The 18,878-nt window shown below is 34.6% G+C and overlaps 3 protein-coding genes across 5 annotated transcripts; 2 read left to right on the top strand and 1 right to left on the bottom strand.

The window, feature by feature from the left end:
- Positions 1 to 604: 604 nt before the first annotated feature.
- Positions 605 to 7,948, bottom strand: LOC106169017 (serine/threonine-protein kinase PLK1). Its single transcript, XM_013548302.2, has 13 exons — positions 7,651 to 7,948; positions 6,519 to 6,626; positions 6,165 to 6,281; positions 5,778 to 5,995; positions 5,354 to 5,449; positions 5,023 to 5,225; positions 4,618 to 4,725; positions 4,356 to 4,433; positions 3,948 to 4,037; positions 3,559 to 3,712; positions 2,864 to 2,993; positions 2,381 to 2,497; positions 605 to 2,148 (listed from the first exon to the last, which is right to left on the bottom strand). Exons 1-13 carry the CDS (start codon positions 7,747 to 7,749, stop codon positions 1,912 to 1,914), a joined length of 1,755 nt encoding a protein of 584 aa, XP_013403756.1. The 5' UTR covers positions 7,750 to 7,948; the 3' UTR covers positions 605 to 1,911.
- Positions 7,949 to 7,972: 24 nt separating this feature from the next.
- Positions 7,973 to 12,223, top strand: LOC106169027 (uncharacterized). Its single transcript, XM_013548317.2, has 5 exons — positions 7,973 to 8,126; positions 9,313 to 9,435; positions 9,602 to 9,773; positions 10,582 to 10,699; positions 11,007 to 12,223. The coding sequence occupies exons 1-5, from the start codon at positions 8,054 to 8,056 to the stop codon at positions 11,793 to 11,795; spliced, it is 1,275 nt and encodes a 424-aa protein (XP_013403771.2). The 5' UTR covers positions 7,973 to 8,053; the 3' UTR covers positions 11,796 to 12,223.
- Positions 12,224 to 12,899: 676 nt separating this feature from the next.
- LOC106169024 (uncharacterized) lies at positions 12,900 to 18,164 on the top strand. 3 transcript variants are annotated; one of them, XM_086994601.1, is made up of 3 exons: positions 12,997 to 13,071; positions 14,004 to 14,044; positions 14,224 to 18,164. In XM_086994601.1, the coding sequence occupies exon 3, from the start codon at positions 14,241 to 14,243 to the stop codon at positions 15,675 to 15,677; it is 1,437 nt and encodes a 478-aa protein (XP_086850727.1). In that variant the 5' UTR covers positions 12,997 to 13,071; positions 14,004 to 14,044; positions 14,224 to 14,240; the 3' UTR covers positions 15,678 to 18,164. The 3 variants fall into 3 exon arrangements, with proteins under 3 accessions (XP_013403763.2, XP_086850727.1, XP_013403764.2); XM_013548309.2 differs by lacking the exon at positions 14,004 to 14,044 and having other exon boundaries at positions 12,900 to 13,071; XM_013548310.2 differs by lacking the exon at positions 12,997 to 13,071 and having other exon boundaries at positions 14,004 to 14,092.
- The last annotated feature ends 714 nt before the right edge of the window (positions 18,165 to 18,878 follow it).

The raw sequence follows: 18,878 nt of genomic DNA on the forward strand, positions 1-18,878 counted from the left end.
TTCTTAAAATAAACGATTCAATAAAATTTTCAAAAATTCAATGTTTTTTTTTTTTTTTTTTTTTGATTTATTACTCTTTTTCGGTGAAATGGTCATTACGAGGGCGCAGAGTACATACGTGTCATATTACTGTACTGAAACTTGGGATATTGTAGAGGACAGAGAGAAAAGAAAAAAAATCCTCAAAGTTATTACCTGTAACATGGCTTTTGAAGCACTAAGTATTTTATTACAGGAAAATAAAAATTCAGACAATATAAATCACACGAATAGTCTCTTCAGGAATCTACGTCTAGGAGCGATTTATGAGACTGCAGAGATCTCTCAAAAATAACGACCTAGTCACATAAATATGAGCCAAGACAAAATCATGGGCAGGGTATGCTGTTGATCCCGAACCCAAAGGGAATAGGTTTAAAATTAATCAAACGATTTCGTGGAGAGCTAATCAAGTTTCTCTGCAACTGAACACAATCCAGCATTAAATTCCAGTATAAACTATAGCGCGTGCTGGTTTTCTGTGGCGTCAGCTGAATGTAGAAGCAACCAAATCTGGCATAAAACATTTGAAACGTCCTCATTTGAGTTATTTATAAAGTAAGTCTCAAATTTTATACAAGTTTTATTTACATCGATTTTTAATGCAATATACAAGTTAATTATGACAGAATAAAGAATGTAAACAACAGCTTGAAAAAGAAGTCTCATAATGTAAGACTTTCCCTACTTGATAATTTTAGACAGTATTTATATTATTAATGTATAAATATTTGAAAGACCTGGAAACCAGGGTATATTATATAGATCTCTTCTGTTATCATGTTAAGAATGTAAAACCAAATCACTTGAAATGCATCAATCCATCTTGAAATTTATAACTGTACAAAATAACATTGGCAAAATGTGACCTTATCAAAAGGGGGGAGGGTAAAAAGTCTTTCAAATGCAAGACAAATACTAAGAGTGCGGATCTCTTCCTATTAGAAGTCAAATGCATTTATTGAATATCTGGGCATTTCCACAAAAACTCAATGTTCAACTTAATGGCATTAACCAAAGCTTGTCAATTGTCACTTTTCTCAAGCCTTCCCTTTGAAACATCAGAATCATACTTTCATCCACTGTACACGTCATTGATCACAAGTACACATTAATAACCTAAACACGTTTAGGACAGGTTGATCATCATTGCAAGCGGAACATCCATTTTGCAGTACGAAAAAAGAATCAATAACTCTAAGCCCTAGAAGAAAACTGCTTAGACCCATGCTGACTTACAGAACTTCATGATGAATTACTCAAAATGTGATTTACATAGCATTTATTAATGAACAATAATTCCCTAAAACTACAAGAGCTTATATGCTTATCCCAAACATTTCAGAAAACAAGCAGCTTTGCAAATTCCCCCCACTGTCCATCATTCAAAATTTACTGTTTAAACTTTCACACAAACAATTCATCTACAAATGCCTTTATGCAAGCCCCTACAACATGAATTTACATGTTCAAATGAACAAGGGTGCAGTCTGCAGTTTCTGGTGAAAAACAACCAGGATTAAAACACTAATGTGAATCATTATCTACCTAAGTTTGGCTTGGTAACTTATATTCAAAATCCTTACCTATTCTATGGGGCCACTTTCCATTTTGGCAAGTGCCTGCTGTTTAGCCAAAAGATTTAATCCTGCAGACACAATTAAGTAACCCATGAGATCACAACCTAATCTAGCAAAAATGACGAAAAGGTCATAAAATCTCAAGACACCTCTGGCATTATAAAACTGTCATCCAGCTGAAATAAACTGCATCCATTAAGCTCAGTTTTTAAATTCTCAACTTCATATTTAATGATAAGCACTGGATTCTGACACCAAAAAAGCTTTTTTCTCCAATTATGGTGCGCTGTTCCTATGTTGTCCTCTGACTAGAGGTAGATCGGGCTTTGCCTGTGGCAGACTTGGATGATATAAGGCGTTCAATCATGGTACGTGCATAACGCAAACGACTTGCCAACTCCTTGCTGCACCCATGCTTCTCAATTAAACAGGACTTAAATGTGCGGAACTCTCTCTTCTCATCAATGTAGGTGACAGCGCCCATCACTGGACATAGAATGATCTTTGTATGGTCTTGGAAGAAGTTGATCTGTAATGAGTGAAAAAAAAAAAAAGTTCACAAAAATAAGATGACTTATTTCATCGGTGAGAAAAACAGAATAGGATTGGAATCACTGCTGCAAAATATCTGAATAAAGAACAGAAATTCTCACAAAGGGTTTATATATATATATATATGATTAAATAAGTTCGCTGTAAAAAAAAAAAAAAAAAAAAAAAAAAAAAAAAAAAAAAAAAAAAACTCAAATTTAAAGACTTACCTGCAAAGTGCCATTGCTGAGATGCAATACTATGGCACTGCGGGTTCTAAACCATGTTCTCAAGAAAGGAAGTCTCACCATCTCATCCCCTTCACGTGGGATAATATTAGCACCAGCCTGAAATGAACCAATTTACATATTTCATTATGGCAGTAAAATTGTAGAAGCAATATCAAAATAAATGCTTGAAAATCTGTTGTATACAACAATTGCATTTTAAACAGCCATAAAAGATGAACAATGAAACAGACAATACAATGAAAGCCCTTTCAAATTGCTTAAATGAATGAATATATTCTAAATGCATAGACCAACACTTAAATAAAATTGACAAAGTCATCTATGCAATATACATCATAACTCAGTTATATAACTGCAATTTGCCCTGCAAAGATGCAAGTTTTCATTTTGATTATAGGAGGTAATGGAACTGAGTGATAATTGAGTGCTAATGATATCTGATGGGCAACAAGATGTACTGACCTTCAGTAGATGTTCACTCATGTAGTTTCTGAAATATTTAAGCAAGGTCACCTTCTTGGTTAGAGTTTCAGGGAACACCCTGAGAGTGTGGAAATGCTCTGTGCCATCACGCTCAATATACTGGATATTCCTGTAATATTACAGAAGATAAATAATAAATATAATCAGTTGGAAATAATAGGGGGGGAATGAGACCCATCACAGAGGTAAAAGAGCTTATCACAGTTGCCAGGCCATTTTCAATAGGATAATGTTCATAAGACATGCTCTGTGCCTTAGGCTTAATAAAACAGAAACAAAATCCACCCTACATCAGACCATCTTGGGAGTCAGAATATCTCCTTAAACAGAGTCATTAGAATAGGTGGAAACCCTTGGGAATCTTTCTCAACTCCCCAATAACCCAATTATTTGTCTGCATGTACTACACTTTCTTTAATAATTTTATTTTCAATTTACTGCAGCAATCTGTCACCTTTTTAAGGAAATTATTCAATGATCCAGGGTAAATTTCACCAACTCCATTTCTTCATTGACGAAGTTGCTGTTTTCTCTTAACCAATTTTGTAAAAGATGCCATTGTATTGGCACTTCAATTAAGTATTCCCCCGCTGCACCACCCGCTTCTCTATGGCATTACTAATATCAAGGAGAAGAGAGCAGGCACACTGTTCTAACAAAACAAATCTACTTACTCTCCATTTGAAGTGAGGATTAACCTGGTGCTGTCATTGAATAGCACGCCAACACTGTTGTCAACAAGCTGGTAGCCCAAGCCATACTTGTCAGAGTAGTCTACCCACTTGCTAACCCAGTAGATAGGCACACAAGCTGGGTCTTCAGCTTCTTCTGGAATTAACAAATGTATAGAAATAATATAAATAAAACATTCTGTGTGGTGTCAATTGGACACACACACACACACCCATTCATATAGACAGGGTTAAAAGAATGCTAAATGTGAAAAATATATAAATAGCATTTCATTTAAGAGACGTAAAGGTGTCCAAGCAACTGAGTACATTTAAACTAGATCAATAGCGAAAACAATGTTTCTAACTATGAATAGCTAAGTGCTGCCTACCTTCCTGTATAACAACCTTATCAGCAGGGTTTGCAGCCAGAACAGCAGAAATCTGTGTGAAAAGATCTGACAGGTAACAATCGCTTGGCTCTGAAATATATAAAATTGCAATGAAAAGAAATATACAATGCCTAGATTATCACCTCAGCCAAGGGAATTATGTGTTTGGTTTTGTCTGTTTGCAACATTACACAATAGTGATGGGCACATCTTGGTGAATTTTTTTTTAGGATAGGTAAAAAATGGGCTTAGATTATTTAGCCAATAAATTGCGAGGACTGAGCTGTTTACCAGAGGTCTGCATTCTTTAAGTGCTTTTCTAGTTTTGATTGCCTTTCTTGTGAAATATGAAGGGATGCCTGGACAGCATTTATCAAACATTCACTTTAAACATGGAAAAATAGGTACCTGTACTTTTGTCAGAACTCTCTGGCCTGGAAGCTCCTTCTGATTCTTTCTTGACTAGCTGGCGTGTGTTAGATCCTTCTATGAAATAGAAAAAAATGGAGTAAAATAATGAAGTATACATCTACTAAGAACTATTATGACACTTGATGAAGCAGTAAACAAAGTTGAAATTATAAGTGATACTCCACATGATTTATAAACAACTTTGTATACTCCAATCTTCTAAAATAGCATGCCTTAAATTTCACTTTTCTTCACTTACCAGTTCCATTAAGCTCTACCAGAGGTTTTCTGGCATCCAACTTAGACAGCTGGTCAAACCTTGGTGCCATAGTCAAACAGCTGGTTGGGAGGCGGGAAGGAAGAAATCCTAACGGGTGCAGAAACAAATATATGTCACCAGGCAAAGAGCTTACTTTCCATTGCAACAAAAAACAAACATTTAAAAAATGGGGGAAACAAGGAAGAATAGACACATAAAAACTGATTGATTATAAAACCAGTTACTATTGTAGAAAGCCTTCAAACTTTATGAGCATATGAACAAATCAGTGCAGCAGTTTAGGCATCTTTAAACTAATGTCTTTAGATAGAAATTGAATTTTATAATAACACATGCAAAAAACGGGCTATTCTAAGGAGGATTTCTTCTACATATGACAAGTACCTGTGGTAAAGAAATCATCCTGTAGGATGATCTCCATGCTGGGTCTGTCAGTGGGGTCATTACGAAGCAGCTTCTGCACAAGGCTCTTGGCCTGAGGAGAGCAGCGGGATGAGGGCATGTGGTATTCATTTTTCTTGATTTTCATGTAGGTATCTTTGAGACTACTGGTCTCAAAGGGGGGTTTTCCAATCAAGAGGGTGTACCTGAGAACAATAACAATATTGTCATTAAAAAGTTGAAAACAGAGAAGTTGACTTCATTCTCATAAAAAAAATTTTCATGAAAATATTCCAATAATGAGTATTTCTTAGTCACAATGAATGATACTTACAATATACACCCAAGTGACCAGGCATCTACTTCATAGCTATGTCCCTTCTTCCCTAGCACTTCTGGAGCAATGTAATTAGGGGTTCCACAAAGAGTTCTACATAAAATAAATAAAAAATAAGGTAATTTTTAAAAAAAATAAACAAAGTTCCCCAGGTTCTCATTCATACCTTCCAACAAACATAACACAATGCTGGGTAAACATGATCAAAACCTTCTGTATGACCATAACTTAATGAAAGAGCTCCAAGACTGCCAAGTTTACTCCTTATAAGAAAAAAAATATGTAATACAAATTAAAAGTTGTCCTGTTTCATGAATACCAATATACTAAACAAAGTAATGAATTAAAAATCATAAATTTTACTGGAATTACTAGTAGTAACATTTTGGAAAATCACTTTTGGATTGGAAAATTTTTATACCTTTTTCTTTCTCCATCATAGTCCAATTTTGTAGCCAGTCCAAAATCACCAATTTTCACTTCCATTTCGTCATTTAAGAACAAGTTACCCAATTTCAAATCTCTATGGATAACTTTATTCTGATGTAGATAAACACAGGCCTCAGTTATTTGCTTAAGAAAATAACGAGCTTCTGGTTCAGTCACTGCTCTTCTTCTTTTGTGCAACTCCATCAGAGACTAAGGAAAAAATGATTAAAATATACACCTCATACAGCACAATCTATTTTTCTCAAAAACATTTGAAGGGTGACTTGATGTGTAACATTTTAACCCATATAAAAGTTGGCATTGGTATAATGAACCATCATTTACTGAAGCACATATCAGCAAGTTCTTTTCCACTTACTCGTCTTCTGCACAGTTCAAGCAAGATATACACATTATCATTGTCTTCAAAAAAGCCATGAAACCCAACAACATGTCTGTTGTTCAAACTGCGATGAATGTTGATTTCTTGGGTCATCTAGAAGAAGAATTTTCTATGTAAGGTTACACAAGTCATAAGACTGTGTATTTAGTCTTTTATATACATATATGTAAGTGGGGGTACATCATAATACGGAGAATTAACACACTTATTATTGATCAACAAACTGATTAAATGACAAAAAGTCAAAATATAGTATGGGTATATATTGCACAGCAAAATATTCTTCTCTATTACATATCTTAATATACTCAAATTTTTATTCAAAATTACCTTATCTTTTTGATGCTGTTTGACCAAAAGTGCCTTTGAAACCACCTTTCCTGCATAAACAGCTTTGGTTTCCATGTCTGTGAGCTCATAGCATTTTGCAAACCCACCCTTAAAAAATAAACAAGAGAAATAACATTAGCAGGAATTTATTGGAAAATTTGAAAAGAGGGACACAAAATGGTAAAAACTTGGTAATTTCGTCACTTTAAAATTAATCAGACATAAGCCCAGATTAAAAAAATACCTCTGAACATTTATCATGGAACCAACACCTAACCTTGACTAATCACAGTAACCTATAAGAATTGAATTTAAAAAAAGGGGGAATTCCATTTTTTTCTGCAGAAAAAGATTATGTCTGATTTATTAATATTTTTAAAAGCGTGAATCTGACATGACCATATTAGGTGATGAACTTTCCAAAATTATCGAGAGGCCCATTTTCAAATCATAAAAATTATGTTAGCAGAAATTCCTCTCCCAACAACATTTTCAAGACTGACTAAATTTTCAGGTTTTTACTTATTTTTTTACTATGTGTGCAATGAAGTTTAACCAATTAATCATGGTTCTGTTTCAGAAATCAGCACACTCGCGTTTATTTATTTTTTGCCTATAGTTGGGTGTGCCTTAGGGGCATTGATTTAACAGCTAGGATAATTATGATTTCAGTTTGTAACAAGGGTCAGTTTTGTAGTGTTTAATGTGGAGTTACACTTGTGATTTGAAATTAGACAATAGATGGGCATCAAAGTATATAAAAACCAAGATAGAGGGAGTGTAGTTAAGTCTGATCTAGCTTACCAAATACCATAGAATCAAAGTGTTTAAACAGCTGTCTGATTTTGAATATATCACCATCTTTGCAGGGGAATAATGAACAGTTGTTATATTGGTACGCTTTTCCACACATGTACAAGCCTCGACTACTGTATCAAGATGTTCTGAATCATTAGTTTGATGTAAAATTCTAAAACAATTTTCGTTACAAAAATTTGAAATCAAAATTCAAACAATAACTTATAACGGATTGTTTTGAATTATATGTATATTTGAATGAATAAACCTAACTTAATGCAGTCTTCATGTAAAATGAAAGTTCTATTTCTTTTTTTGCTCGTTTTTTATATACCTTGCCCAAAAATCTTCCTTTCATGTATCGCCTTCTTGAAGTAGGATCCACCACCACATCGGGAACTTCTTTCACTCTCAAGTCTTCCTTTTTGCTCATGTTGATGAAATATTTCGACTTACAAACTTGTAAAAAATAAAGGGTAAAATAGTCTGACAAATCCCTCGTTGCATAAGTTTCTTTCTTCTCACAAAGATGTCAAATTATTAAATAAGAAATAAAACTGGACATCCAAACCCTCTGTTACTTCTGAAATCCCGATTCAAATTTGCCAGTATTCTTTGCCTTTTAAATCCAGGGGCTCTTTGATTGGATGACCCGGTTTTGTTCGTGCTGATTGGATAAACGTGACCTGCGCAGATTTTCCGCAGATCAGAGGTCACATTACTGAAAGGAGGCCAACATGGCGATGCTGGCAGAGCCCCGTCGAAAACAGAAATACTCTGTTGATCCGAGGGGCTTACAATGGAGCAATGGTAATAGTTCTCATTTGATTATAAAGTGTGGGTAACTGTAGTTTTCCTAGCAAGTTAATTTTATTAAATCGTAATTACCACGTGTGGTGCTGTGGTTATTATAGTTCGGTCTAATCCCACGTGGACTTTCGCGTAGGCTATAAATTGTACTGAACTGCAGTTAACACCATCGACTGTCACTTTGATTGGTCAATGAATAAAAAAAATACATATAACGACCTAAAAAAACCTACATATAATTACTTAAGATGGCTACGTTAGACTAATGTTTTGCAAAAACTCTATCAAACTTCTCTAACACGCAGGCGAGCACATAATGCTGTGGCGACGTGCCGCCTGCTTTGAATGTATTTATTATGTATATCTTTATTGTAGAAGTAAATGTGTTAAAAAATAATAAAAAAAACCTAGTCTGAAGTCAAGAGAAGTGTTATTTTTACATTAGTTTATAGCACGAAAGTACAAATGTCATCAGTGGGACCATTCAGAGTAGAAGATCCAAGTATCATCTGGTCCAAGACTCAAGTATGGCGGACCCTACATTGCACTTGAAAGAAAGAAAGACTGCTTAATCCTGTAATGCTCTCTCCACCTCTCACACACCTCCTCACACGTCTGGTCGAATGGAGTTGAGATCTAATTAGGGGGCCCCTGCAGTAAAGCTGTGTGGGGAGGCGTGTGAGAGGTGGAGAGACCATTACAGGATTAAGCGGTCTTCCTTTCACGTAGGTCTGCCATATTTAAGCCGCAGACCAGTAAGCACTTGGATCTTCTCATTCTGAATGGCCCCAATGACAATTTCATGACTCGTGCCATGGTATTCTTAAAGGTATACTGTCAGCGTTTGGACCTGTTCTGTTTTCTATATATGTCTATAAATATCCTGCAAATCTACTGCAAATCCTAGAAACTGTGGAAGTATTTGATTACTGATGTTATTTCTTTCTTTATTTTTTATTATCATTTTTTTTACGAATGCAGTTATGTGATGACTTTGGTTAATGTCTCAACTATTCAATGAAATTATTAGATGCACAGCTGTGGAGTTAAGCATAAAGTATGATCATTTGTTTGAAAATAGCATAATCATAATAAGATAATATTAAATAGCAACCATAAATAACTCAACACAATTATTAAATGTTGGGTTGTATTGGTATTTGATTTATTTATCAATTAATTGCAGATGAAAACAAATTTGGACAGAAAATGTTGGAGAAAATGGGCTGGCAAAAAGGGAAAGGTTTAGGAGCTAATGAGAGTGGGATAACAGAGCATGTGAAAGTCAACCTGAAGTCAGATAACAGAGGTATATTTCAAACTTTTTTCTATAATGATTATGATACATGTGAGCACATAACTTAACCATATGTTTTTAAATATTTCTTTTCAAACATTTTATGTCACACCATTTCAGCTTTGTTTCACACAATTTAAAATTTGTAAAATAATTTCAATATGCCTTTATACACCAGGTGTTGGTTGCAGTAAAAAACATGCAGACAATTGGATAGCCCATCAGGATGATTTTGCTGCTTTATTGGACAACCTCAATCAAAGCCATGGGGTTGCAACGACTAGTGACAATGACTCGAGCAGTGCTAAAAGCCTTGCTGAAAAGTCTAAATCATCAAAAGCCAGAGTACAGTGAGTTTTTTTTTTTTTTTTTTTTACTTTTTATTATATTATATTCCTAAATCTAATGATGTTATGATAGAGTCTACTAAGTTACTTTGAATTAATTGTGGCTTAATAATCTGAGATAAGCCACATGATCATTAAAATCACTAAGTCTGAACAAAAGGTTACAGGGGCGGATCCAGAAATATTTTTTGATAGTCTTTCAAATTATCTTTGTTGATCCCTCTTCCATTTTTGACCATCTTCCGACAGTAAAAATTAGATACCCATCAATGTAAACTTGAAACTCTGACCCTCTTCCGGAAGGCCCAGAAGACAGCCTCAATCTGCCCCTGGGTTGATTATGTCTCAGCTGTGAAAGCTTTGATATAAGGGAAAATAACTCCAACCATGCATTAACACTTAAACTAATACTCAAAATAATTTCAATTGACTTTCAGTAAAACTTAAACAGTTTCTGACCTGGCTTCAAATTAAAATGATGTAAGGAGGTAGCTAGAGAAAGATAGCAAAAAAATTATTTTCGTGTGTTTACTATTCCCATTTGAAATTGACAATACTGAATCAATTTTACATAGACACCACAACACCTTGCAAATGAGTTCATGCTTTATGTGATGGGAACATGGTCAAAGTTGGATATCCCATGCCGCAATTAGTACTAGTAAGATTTTACTGACCCAAATGAGAGACCAATAGAAATTTAGAATAGTAGTTATACTGTAATTGCTTGATAAATACAGTTTTTAGACAAAATGTGCATGTTACATTTGTCAGCACTGTTGTTTGTAACCATTTCACAACTTCAATGCAGCTACCACCGCTTTACAAAAGGCAAAGACCTGTCATTAGCTAAAACGGAGGACTTGGATAGTATTTTTGGGAAAAAGAAAAGCAAGTCTGCACCAGTCACTCCACAGAACAGGTCTGAAGTAAGTATATATGTAATGTTTTTGGTTTATTATATGTAAATCAATGTTCTTGTACTGGAAATACTTGAGAAAACAAAATGGTTTTTATAGAAAATAAAGATACTTGAGAAGGTCACTAAAAATCACTGAAATTTTACTAACTTGAAAACCAGTGTGAAAATTCCAATATTTTTTCAATCATAAGGTATTTTTTACTTTTAGATTTATTTATTTAATTTTATTAATTGATTACTTTTTTGACAACTGAAGTTTCAGTCCTTATAACACAATATTTTCCTGGATGATAAGTATGCATGGAAACTTTCAGGTAAATTCTGATGCAGAGAGCACCAACTCTGATCCAGCCAGCAATGAAGCAAAACATGGAATTATTACATACACTAGCAGTACAAATGTGCAGGATTACTTTGCTCAGAAGATGGCTGAAGTTGCAAAATACAGACAAGGACATAAAGATTTAGATGAATCACAAGATGGTTTAAAGAACCCTGGATTTGGATTTAGTCAGGTAGAAGAATCTGTTAATTGCCCTGGATTTGGTTTGAATCAGCCAAATATAAAAGAAGATGTAAAAATTAATTCACAAGAAGGAAATGACCAACCTTTGCTGGCTGAAACTGACATAGTTGAAAAGAGTTTGAAGAGAAAGAAAAGCAAAAAGAAGAAGAAATCAAAAATGGCAGATGACGAATTGGAACAGGATGAGCTTCCCAAGAAGAGAGACAAAAACCGAGTGAGGGGGGTAGAGAAATGGATTACCTCAGTTGAAGTTAATCCTGACAAACCTGAAAGTTTCCCCGATGATAATCTTGAAGTGAAATTAGAAAAAGACATTGTAAATGAATATTGCACTAAGTCAAACAACGAAGAGGAAAAAGAGCTGAAGAAAAGGAAAAAGAAATGCAAAAAGAGAAAAAAGGAAGTAGTAGAAAATTTAGATGAATTGGAGTTATTGTGTAAAAGTGATGAAACTGATGTGGAAAAAAAACTTGATTTTGGATTTCCAGGTAGTAATCTGGATGAAATACCAGGATATGGTCATATTCCAACTGCCAGTTTAAAAGCAAGAAAGAAAAAAAGGAAACGAAAGAACTAACCAGTCCCTTGCACTCCCCCCCCACACACACACACAAAAAGGAAGGATGGAGGGGCACAAAATTGAATGACTGATTTTTTAAAAACTTATGTCACATGAAACATTTATTGAAATATTTGACATTTCTTTAAAGGATCCAGAAACTGAAAGATCATGTCTCAATTGACACATTTCATTCTTAGATGCATTGTTTGTCTGAAACATTTTAGTATATTACATTGAATATTTATGAATAAATGGTTATAACATAAATTATAATGACCTGATATTACTCAGATAATTAATAAAACATTGCATCATTAAACAGATATGTAACTCTATGATTAATTGTCATTTGTTGTTTGGTCATCAGTTTTGTGATGTTTTTTAATCCAACATCATCAGTAGTGAAAGTTGTTGTCAATGAAATAAACATTTCTTTAATGGGATGTGTACTATAAATATGTCATTCATCTTTTCCTAAAGTACCAAAATGGTAACTTTTGAAAGAATTGGTCTATTTAGCTATGCATACAAGACTGTATTTAAATTTTTCTTAGACTCCTATATTTTCATACCTCCAGAACACCACATTATTTTATGAGACGGCCCTTTTCTTCACTTGACAAGGAAAATATTTGCATCCTTTTTGTAAAAAAAAAAAAAAAAAAAAAGCTTTGTTGTAGGTAAGTTCTTTCATAAACTAATTAGGGTACAGTGTACTGTATGACAAAAGTACATGATGTATGAAAATAAAAAATTAAGGGCAATGTAAACTCTGTATGCTGTCAAAATGTAACTAAATTTGTTTCGCTCGCTGCGGGAAAAAAAATGGACTAGTCTCCCTAAACAAAAGTACAAATATTACCAGTGACAATGCCAATCTGTTGAGAAAAGGCCGGTTTGCCACAAATGCAAGTTACGAGTAACTGCGCACTGGCGATGCGTCAGTTGAGACTTGTTAGGATCACTGGGCCTTATATATTGCGTTTGAATATAAATAAGCAAAGAAAGTGCAACGAAAAACTCATCAATAGATTATTATTCAAATAACGACAGTTTTTACGTATCACATGGATCTGTCACTCAGCCCAACGTCTAACCAACCTATTTTTTGACGTCATGTTTACAGTTTATACAGGTGGAGATTTTCACTCGCACCACGTGTCGATCGATATAAATAGAAAGAAAAATACCAATTTTTATTGGGCTAAGCGGCATCGTACGATGTAGCAGTACATACGAAGCTGTCTGGCCAGGAGAAAGGGCGTACCGGTGCATATTGGGCTTATGCAAGGTACGTTTATTTTAGTATTAAAAAGGTTTTGTCTGTCAATTTGCAAAATTCATTTCAGAAGAAAATGATATCGAGTGTGCTGACATGTATTGAAATTCTGTCTCCCATTATTTCTGACTTTGTTGCGGCCAGCGAGGCTGCGTGCATCCAGCAGCAGGCAGAACTACAGGTAGACACTGCCGACACTGAGACCGGTACGAATACCTGTACTTCTGTATTAGTGCAAGTGCTTACAGTATGCACTCTAACCAGAAGTATTTGATTACCATTGTTTTATTTATTTACCTATTTTTTTACGAATGCAGCTATGTGATGACTTTGGTTATCAAATATTCAATAAAATTATTAGATATACAGCTGTATCTAAGTTGCTTGCATATGGTGCATTTGTCACACAAAGGTCTAGTTATTAATTTTCTTATAGTGAATGGAGATAAGTAGCATTTTTATTTTACTTGTATAAACATATAAAATCAAATGATAGATACATTAAGGGAAATGTTATCTTTGCCACAGAGATTCTGTTCATTGAGCAAATAATAAATTTACTTCATATGCGTGTGCCATCACCCTTGTTATGCGGGCTAGGTGAGTGTGAATAAGTACTAAAAGTAGTGATGCGCAAATGATTGACATGGACACCAATATTTTTTGAAAAAGGCACATGTTATGAATGTTTGTATAATGCAGTGTAAGAGATAAACCTGGAAACTAAACACCATTGCCTCTAGTCTTGAGTAATTTAAATGTCAGCAGACAATAATCACAAAAAGTTTCAGGTGATTATACCCAGCTTTTAATGGTGTAGTCTTCCAATGCACACCTGTACTTCCTCAGTAAGAGGTCTACCTGGATGGCACAATAATTTTATAGTGCAGGGGCAGCTGCATTTTGAAAGGTCATTGGTCTGTTTTTTTTTTCCTCTCACGCAGGATTTGTTTATCTGCCAGTAGCTCCTACAGAAGATATTAAGGTGGTCATGTCTAAAGTGATCTTTTATCTCTGATATGATCAAATCTGGGTGGGTATTAATGTATTTTGTGTTGAAACTGTTATGTCATTTTTTAACTCTTAAAATATTGTTACATTATTTTTAAATTAACTTTTCTTAGTACGTCTTCTACATTGAGTTGAGTGTATTTTTCCTTACAGTATACTGAGAAGTCACCATGGTAATCACAAGAAGACAAGCCCAAGTAAACAACAATGAAGCCATAAGTTCAAATGGTGTGACCCAAAATGGTTACCATGACAGCAAGACCATATCTGATGATAAGATGTCTCCTCATTGGAAAAACTCCTGGCTCAGCAATTTTTTCCACTGCACCGTCTGGCCCTTCATCTTGATACTGGGATCTTCTCAGGGCATTATGCTGTTGTGGTACACGGCAAAGAAGTGCGATGGAAGTTTTTCAACATTGGGAGGCATGTTCACTACAAAAGGAGTGCTTGGAGTTCTGGTTGACATTTGGAGCTCAGTGAACATCTGCACAAAGTTCAGTGTGCTGGTTCTTCTGTCCTTTTTCAGTTTCCAGCTCGTTTTGATGCGCTTTCTACCAGGAAAGACAGTCTATGGTCCCCTCACACCAAATGGACATAGACCAGTGTACAAGGACAATGGCTTCTATTGTTATATTGTTTCTGTTTCTGCTCTTTTTATTTTACAGTATTTCTTGAAACAGTATTCTCTCTCTGTTACAATAGTTTATGATAGATTTGAGGAATTTTTAGCAACATTAAGCATATTCAGTGGAGTCTTTTGTATCTTTTTGTACATTAAGGGGAGGGTAGCTCCCTCTCCAGGAGAATGGGAGGTTACTGGGAATTATATTTTTGATTACTTTTGTGGTATAGAGTTATATCCCAGGATTTTTGGGTTTGATGTAAAAGTTTTTACAAACTGCCGGTTTGGCATGACAGTATGGCCCCTCCTCATATGTATTCATGCCATGAAAAGCTACGAATTGTATGGCTTTGTAGACAGCATGTTTGTCAGTGCTACCTTACAGATGATGTATATGACTAAGTTCTTCTGGTGGGAATCTGGCTACATGGGTACTTTGGACATTATGATGGACAGGGCAGGGTACTATATATGCTGGGGTTGTCTTGTTTTCATTCCTGGTTTGTATGCCATCACTACCTTCTACCTTGTCAGTCATCCTGTCAGGCTTGGATTTGGCCTCAGTATTGCTATCTTTACTGTTGGCAGCCTGGCCCTTGTCCTGAATTACTGGGCTGACTGGCAAAAACAGTATGTGAGGGCCAAGAATGGAGATTGCCTGCTATGGGGAAAACCACCACAGATGATCAAAGCTAAATACCAGCTGAAAACAGGGGAAGTGAAGGAAAGCCTGCTCTTAGCCTCAGGATTCTGGGGTGTCTCTCGTCACTTCCACTACCTGCCCGAGCTTCTCCATGCTTTCTGCTGGTGTTTGCCTAGTATGTTTCAAAACATTATGGCTTACACCTACTTCATCTGGTTGCTGATGCTGTTGGTTCACAGAACATACAGAGATGACTTGAAATGCAGTGTTAAATATGGGGAGCACTGGAAAGAGTACAAGGAACTGGTGCCATATAAAATCATACCATATGTCTTTTAGATTTCTCTACTAGTAACCAGTACATCAGGAAACAAAGTAGACAATGCTGCAATTGTTTGACTTTAGAACAATTCTGGAGGTTAAAGGGATGAAATGGAATGAGTATTGAATATGATATTTCTTTCCTGTGGGTCCTAAAATGATTTAAAGGACATTGAATGGTAACATAGGTGTTAACATCTTTAACTAAAAATGAGGTGGTGTAGACTGTTTAGTATAGTCTTCCATAACTTTCAGTTAATTCTCTTCTCAGAATGCAGTGAAAATGTAAATATTTTGTAAATTAAATAATTTAGAACTTGAAATGTTATATATACATAAGTTTATGAAAATTATTCTGCTCCCAAATTTCTTTAAAAAAAAATTGAATAGATACCAATTGATTAAGCCAAATAAAATTGACAAGTTGGGTTATAGGGCCAACCAACCCTAATTTTAAGAATTTTTTGCACTACTGACTGACCCCAAAATTTAGCTTTTAATGTTCATTAAACATGTTTAAAAGAACACATACAAATATTTTTGTGTAGCAATCAGTTTGTTTAGAGTCATTGCTTGTTAGGCGATTTCTTAATTACGTCTGTTTTTTTTTCTGTTGGTGGTTTGGAGATTGTGAAAACAAAGGACTCAACTTTATAGTTTTGTTGGTTTCTTTTGTGTAAGTTTCAGGGGCGTAACCAGACCATTTAAAATTGTACGCACAGACTTTGAAAATTCCCAGGTACGATTATATTCCTTGAAAAATACACTGAATTTATGGAGAATAATATCATGGTTGGCTCAAAAAATTGTACGCACAGTGCATCCGTGCGTATGCCTGGTTACGCCCCTGAGTTTCACAGTAATATAACCTTTCAGGATAGACAGCATATAATGGTATCTGGTGTGTGTTATAGGGCCTCGTAAATATATATATATATAATGTCTTCCATGTTGAGCAGTTTCAGGTATGAATATAGGTCATCAGGTATGTATTATGCTATTGTTATTATTATTTTCATTGGCATTTTAACTTTAATATTTTGTTTTTGATTGATCTATTATTGGAAGTTTATTAACCTTGAACTATCATTGAATAAGGATTTTATATGATTAAAGTAGTGACATGTAACTAAGTTTACTTACCAAATGAGTGAAAAGGATATGTTGTATTACAGTATGAGGCATTGAAATATGCTAGTAAGCACTAGTATGTTTCTACATTCAATGGAAAAGAATTCCTCCAGATTGATGTTCTGATAGAACATGCTGTTGTGAAATGTTTTGAAATGATTCAAATTCAGATTCATTGTAAGTTATTGCATATTTATGCACATGTATCTTGTATGTTTAACTGCACCATTATCTCTGGTGGTACTGACATTTGACTCAATGGAAAATCCAGTACTCAAGAAACTTTTCTCTGTGGTTTAATGTGTTACATTTTAAATGTTAAGGATGAATAATGTGCATACTTTAAATGCATAATTGCACTTTCCATTATCAGGTGTGGAGATAATATCAGCTTTTTATTTGTGAGTAAATTGATAGGCTCACAAAACTTTCACCTTATGTTTATTATTATTATTCATTGCAGTAGTTATAGCAATTTACAATGTTTTCTTATACTGATAAGGGTGGATTCAGTGGAGTGTTCAGATTTATAATAATTTAGGTATTGATTTACAGTCTTTGCTGTTTGTTATCTCTTTGGGGGTGTGATCTGAATCTGAATCGGAATAATATGACCATTGATCTTCAGACTTTGCTGTTTGTGTTCTCTTCTTGAGATTTTGAGTAAGTAAGGTCTGAAGTAAACCTTTTAATGAATAGTGCTATTTTAGTATTTGGTCTTCGATACAGTTTTGTTGATGATGGATTTGACAGGGCTAGTATAAAAGGATTTTGGGGTATCCAGGATCAATCTCTCATCAACTTTGTACAAATGATTTGTTTTGGTTAAAATATTCTGGCTGAAAAAAATTTGGCTAATAACTAATGAAAATTTGCTTTTTTAAATTTTAGTGAATTAATTAATTAATTTTAGCTTAAAGACTTGAACACAAGTTCTGTTGAAATAAACTTGTGTCACATGTTTGTGTCACAAGGTTGACTTAACAAGGTTTGCTGCAGAAAAATGGTGGGCTGCATGGAATTGACTTGGTGATAACATTCTAAGACCTTTTTCAATTACTCCACTAATCTCTTTGCTAACATGCCAATGGTTGAGCATATTGACAATGCAATCAGAACTGTGTATTAAGATTTCTGATCTTGTAACATATTTTAAGACTGACAAACTGAGTCCAAGACTGTAATGTTCTTTGTGAAATTATGAACTAGTTAGAACGGTTTATTGGTTTTTTAAATAGAGACTGTCAAATGAGTGGAATGTTTTTAATCTGTCAAGTTTTGTCTAAGTAAGATTTAAGTAAGTCGTATCAATAATTAAAATGGGTTGCTGTATTTAATGTCTTAGATCAAAAATAAACATTTCATGATTTGAAATGTCATTTTTAGCAATTCTCTCCTACTCGCGAGTCATTGTTCGACCGCGCTTGCACTTGAAATTGATGTTTTATTCAATTTTAAATTTAATTATTTAATTCTAACTAGCCAGTTTAAGTACTCTTTCGTCCTTTCTCCAACCGCGACCTCGGAGTCCTTGGTAAGGACGCCACAAGTAAGATGTGCGTAAAAGAAAGTGAGCTATAGTAAATGTGTCATTTTGGATTTTTTAAGAATCTTGAACGGTGTCTTATCATAGTGTTTGTAACACACTCCCACTAAAATGGGGAGGGGGGGGGGGCGATCTATTAACAAAATCTAAAAATGCGCCCCTGTGGTATTGGTCAGTAAGATGGTAAAATATCAGATACCTCATCACGATGCACTGTCATTTTTAAATGGTATTTAATAAATTTATTCTTGCCAAACGTACAGGATTCACTTTTAGAAAAATTTGGAGAAGTGAAAGGAAAAGGTGCACAATAAAATCAATCGATTCGAAATGTATAAAATAATACAATTAGAATTCAAACGCCAAATATATTTAAACAAAAACGAACAAACGAAATAAACATACGGAAATATAATCTTCCCCTAATATAGTAGTTCCGTTTGCTACTTCCCCCTTTATATTTCAACACAAAGACTTATGTTCATCGGTTTCGGGATACAATCGATCGAAGATCTCACTATTTGAGAAAAGGGGTTTGCGTT

Source organism: Lingula anatina, chromosome 1 (assembly GCF_051362555.1).
Source record: "Lingula anatina isolate TDL-2025a chromosome 1, LinAna3.0, whole genome shotgun sequence".
In the NCBI taxonomy this organism is placed as follows: domain Eukaryota; kingdom Metazoa; phylum Brachiopoda; class Lingulata; order Lingulida; family Lingulidae; genus Lingula; species Lingula anatina.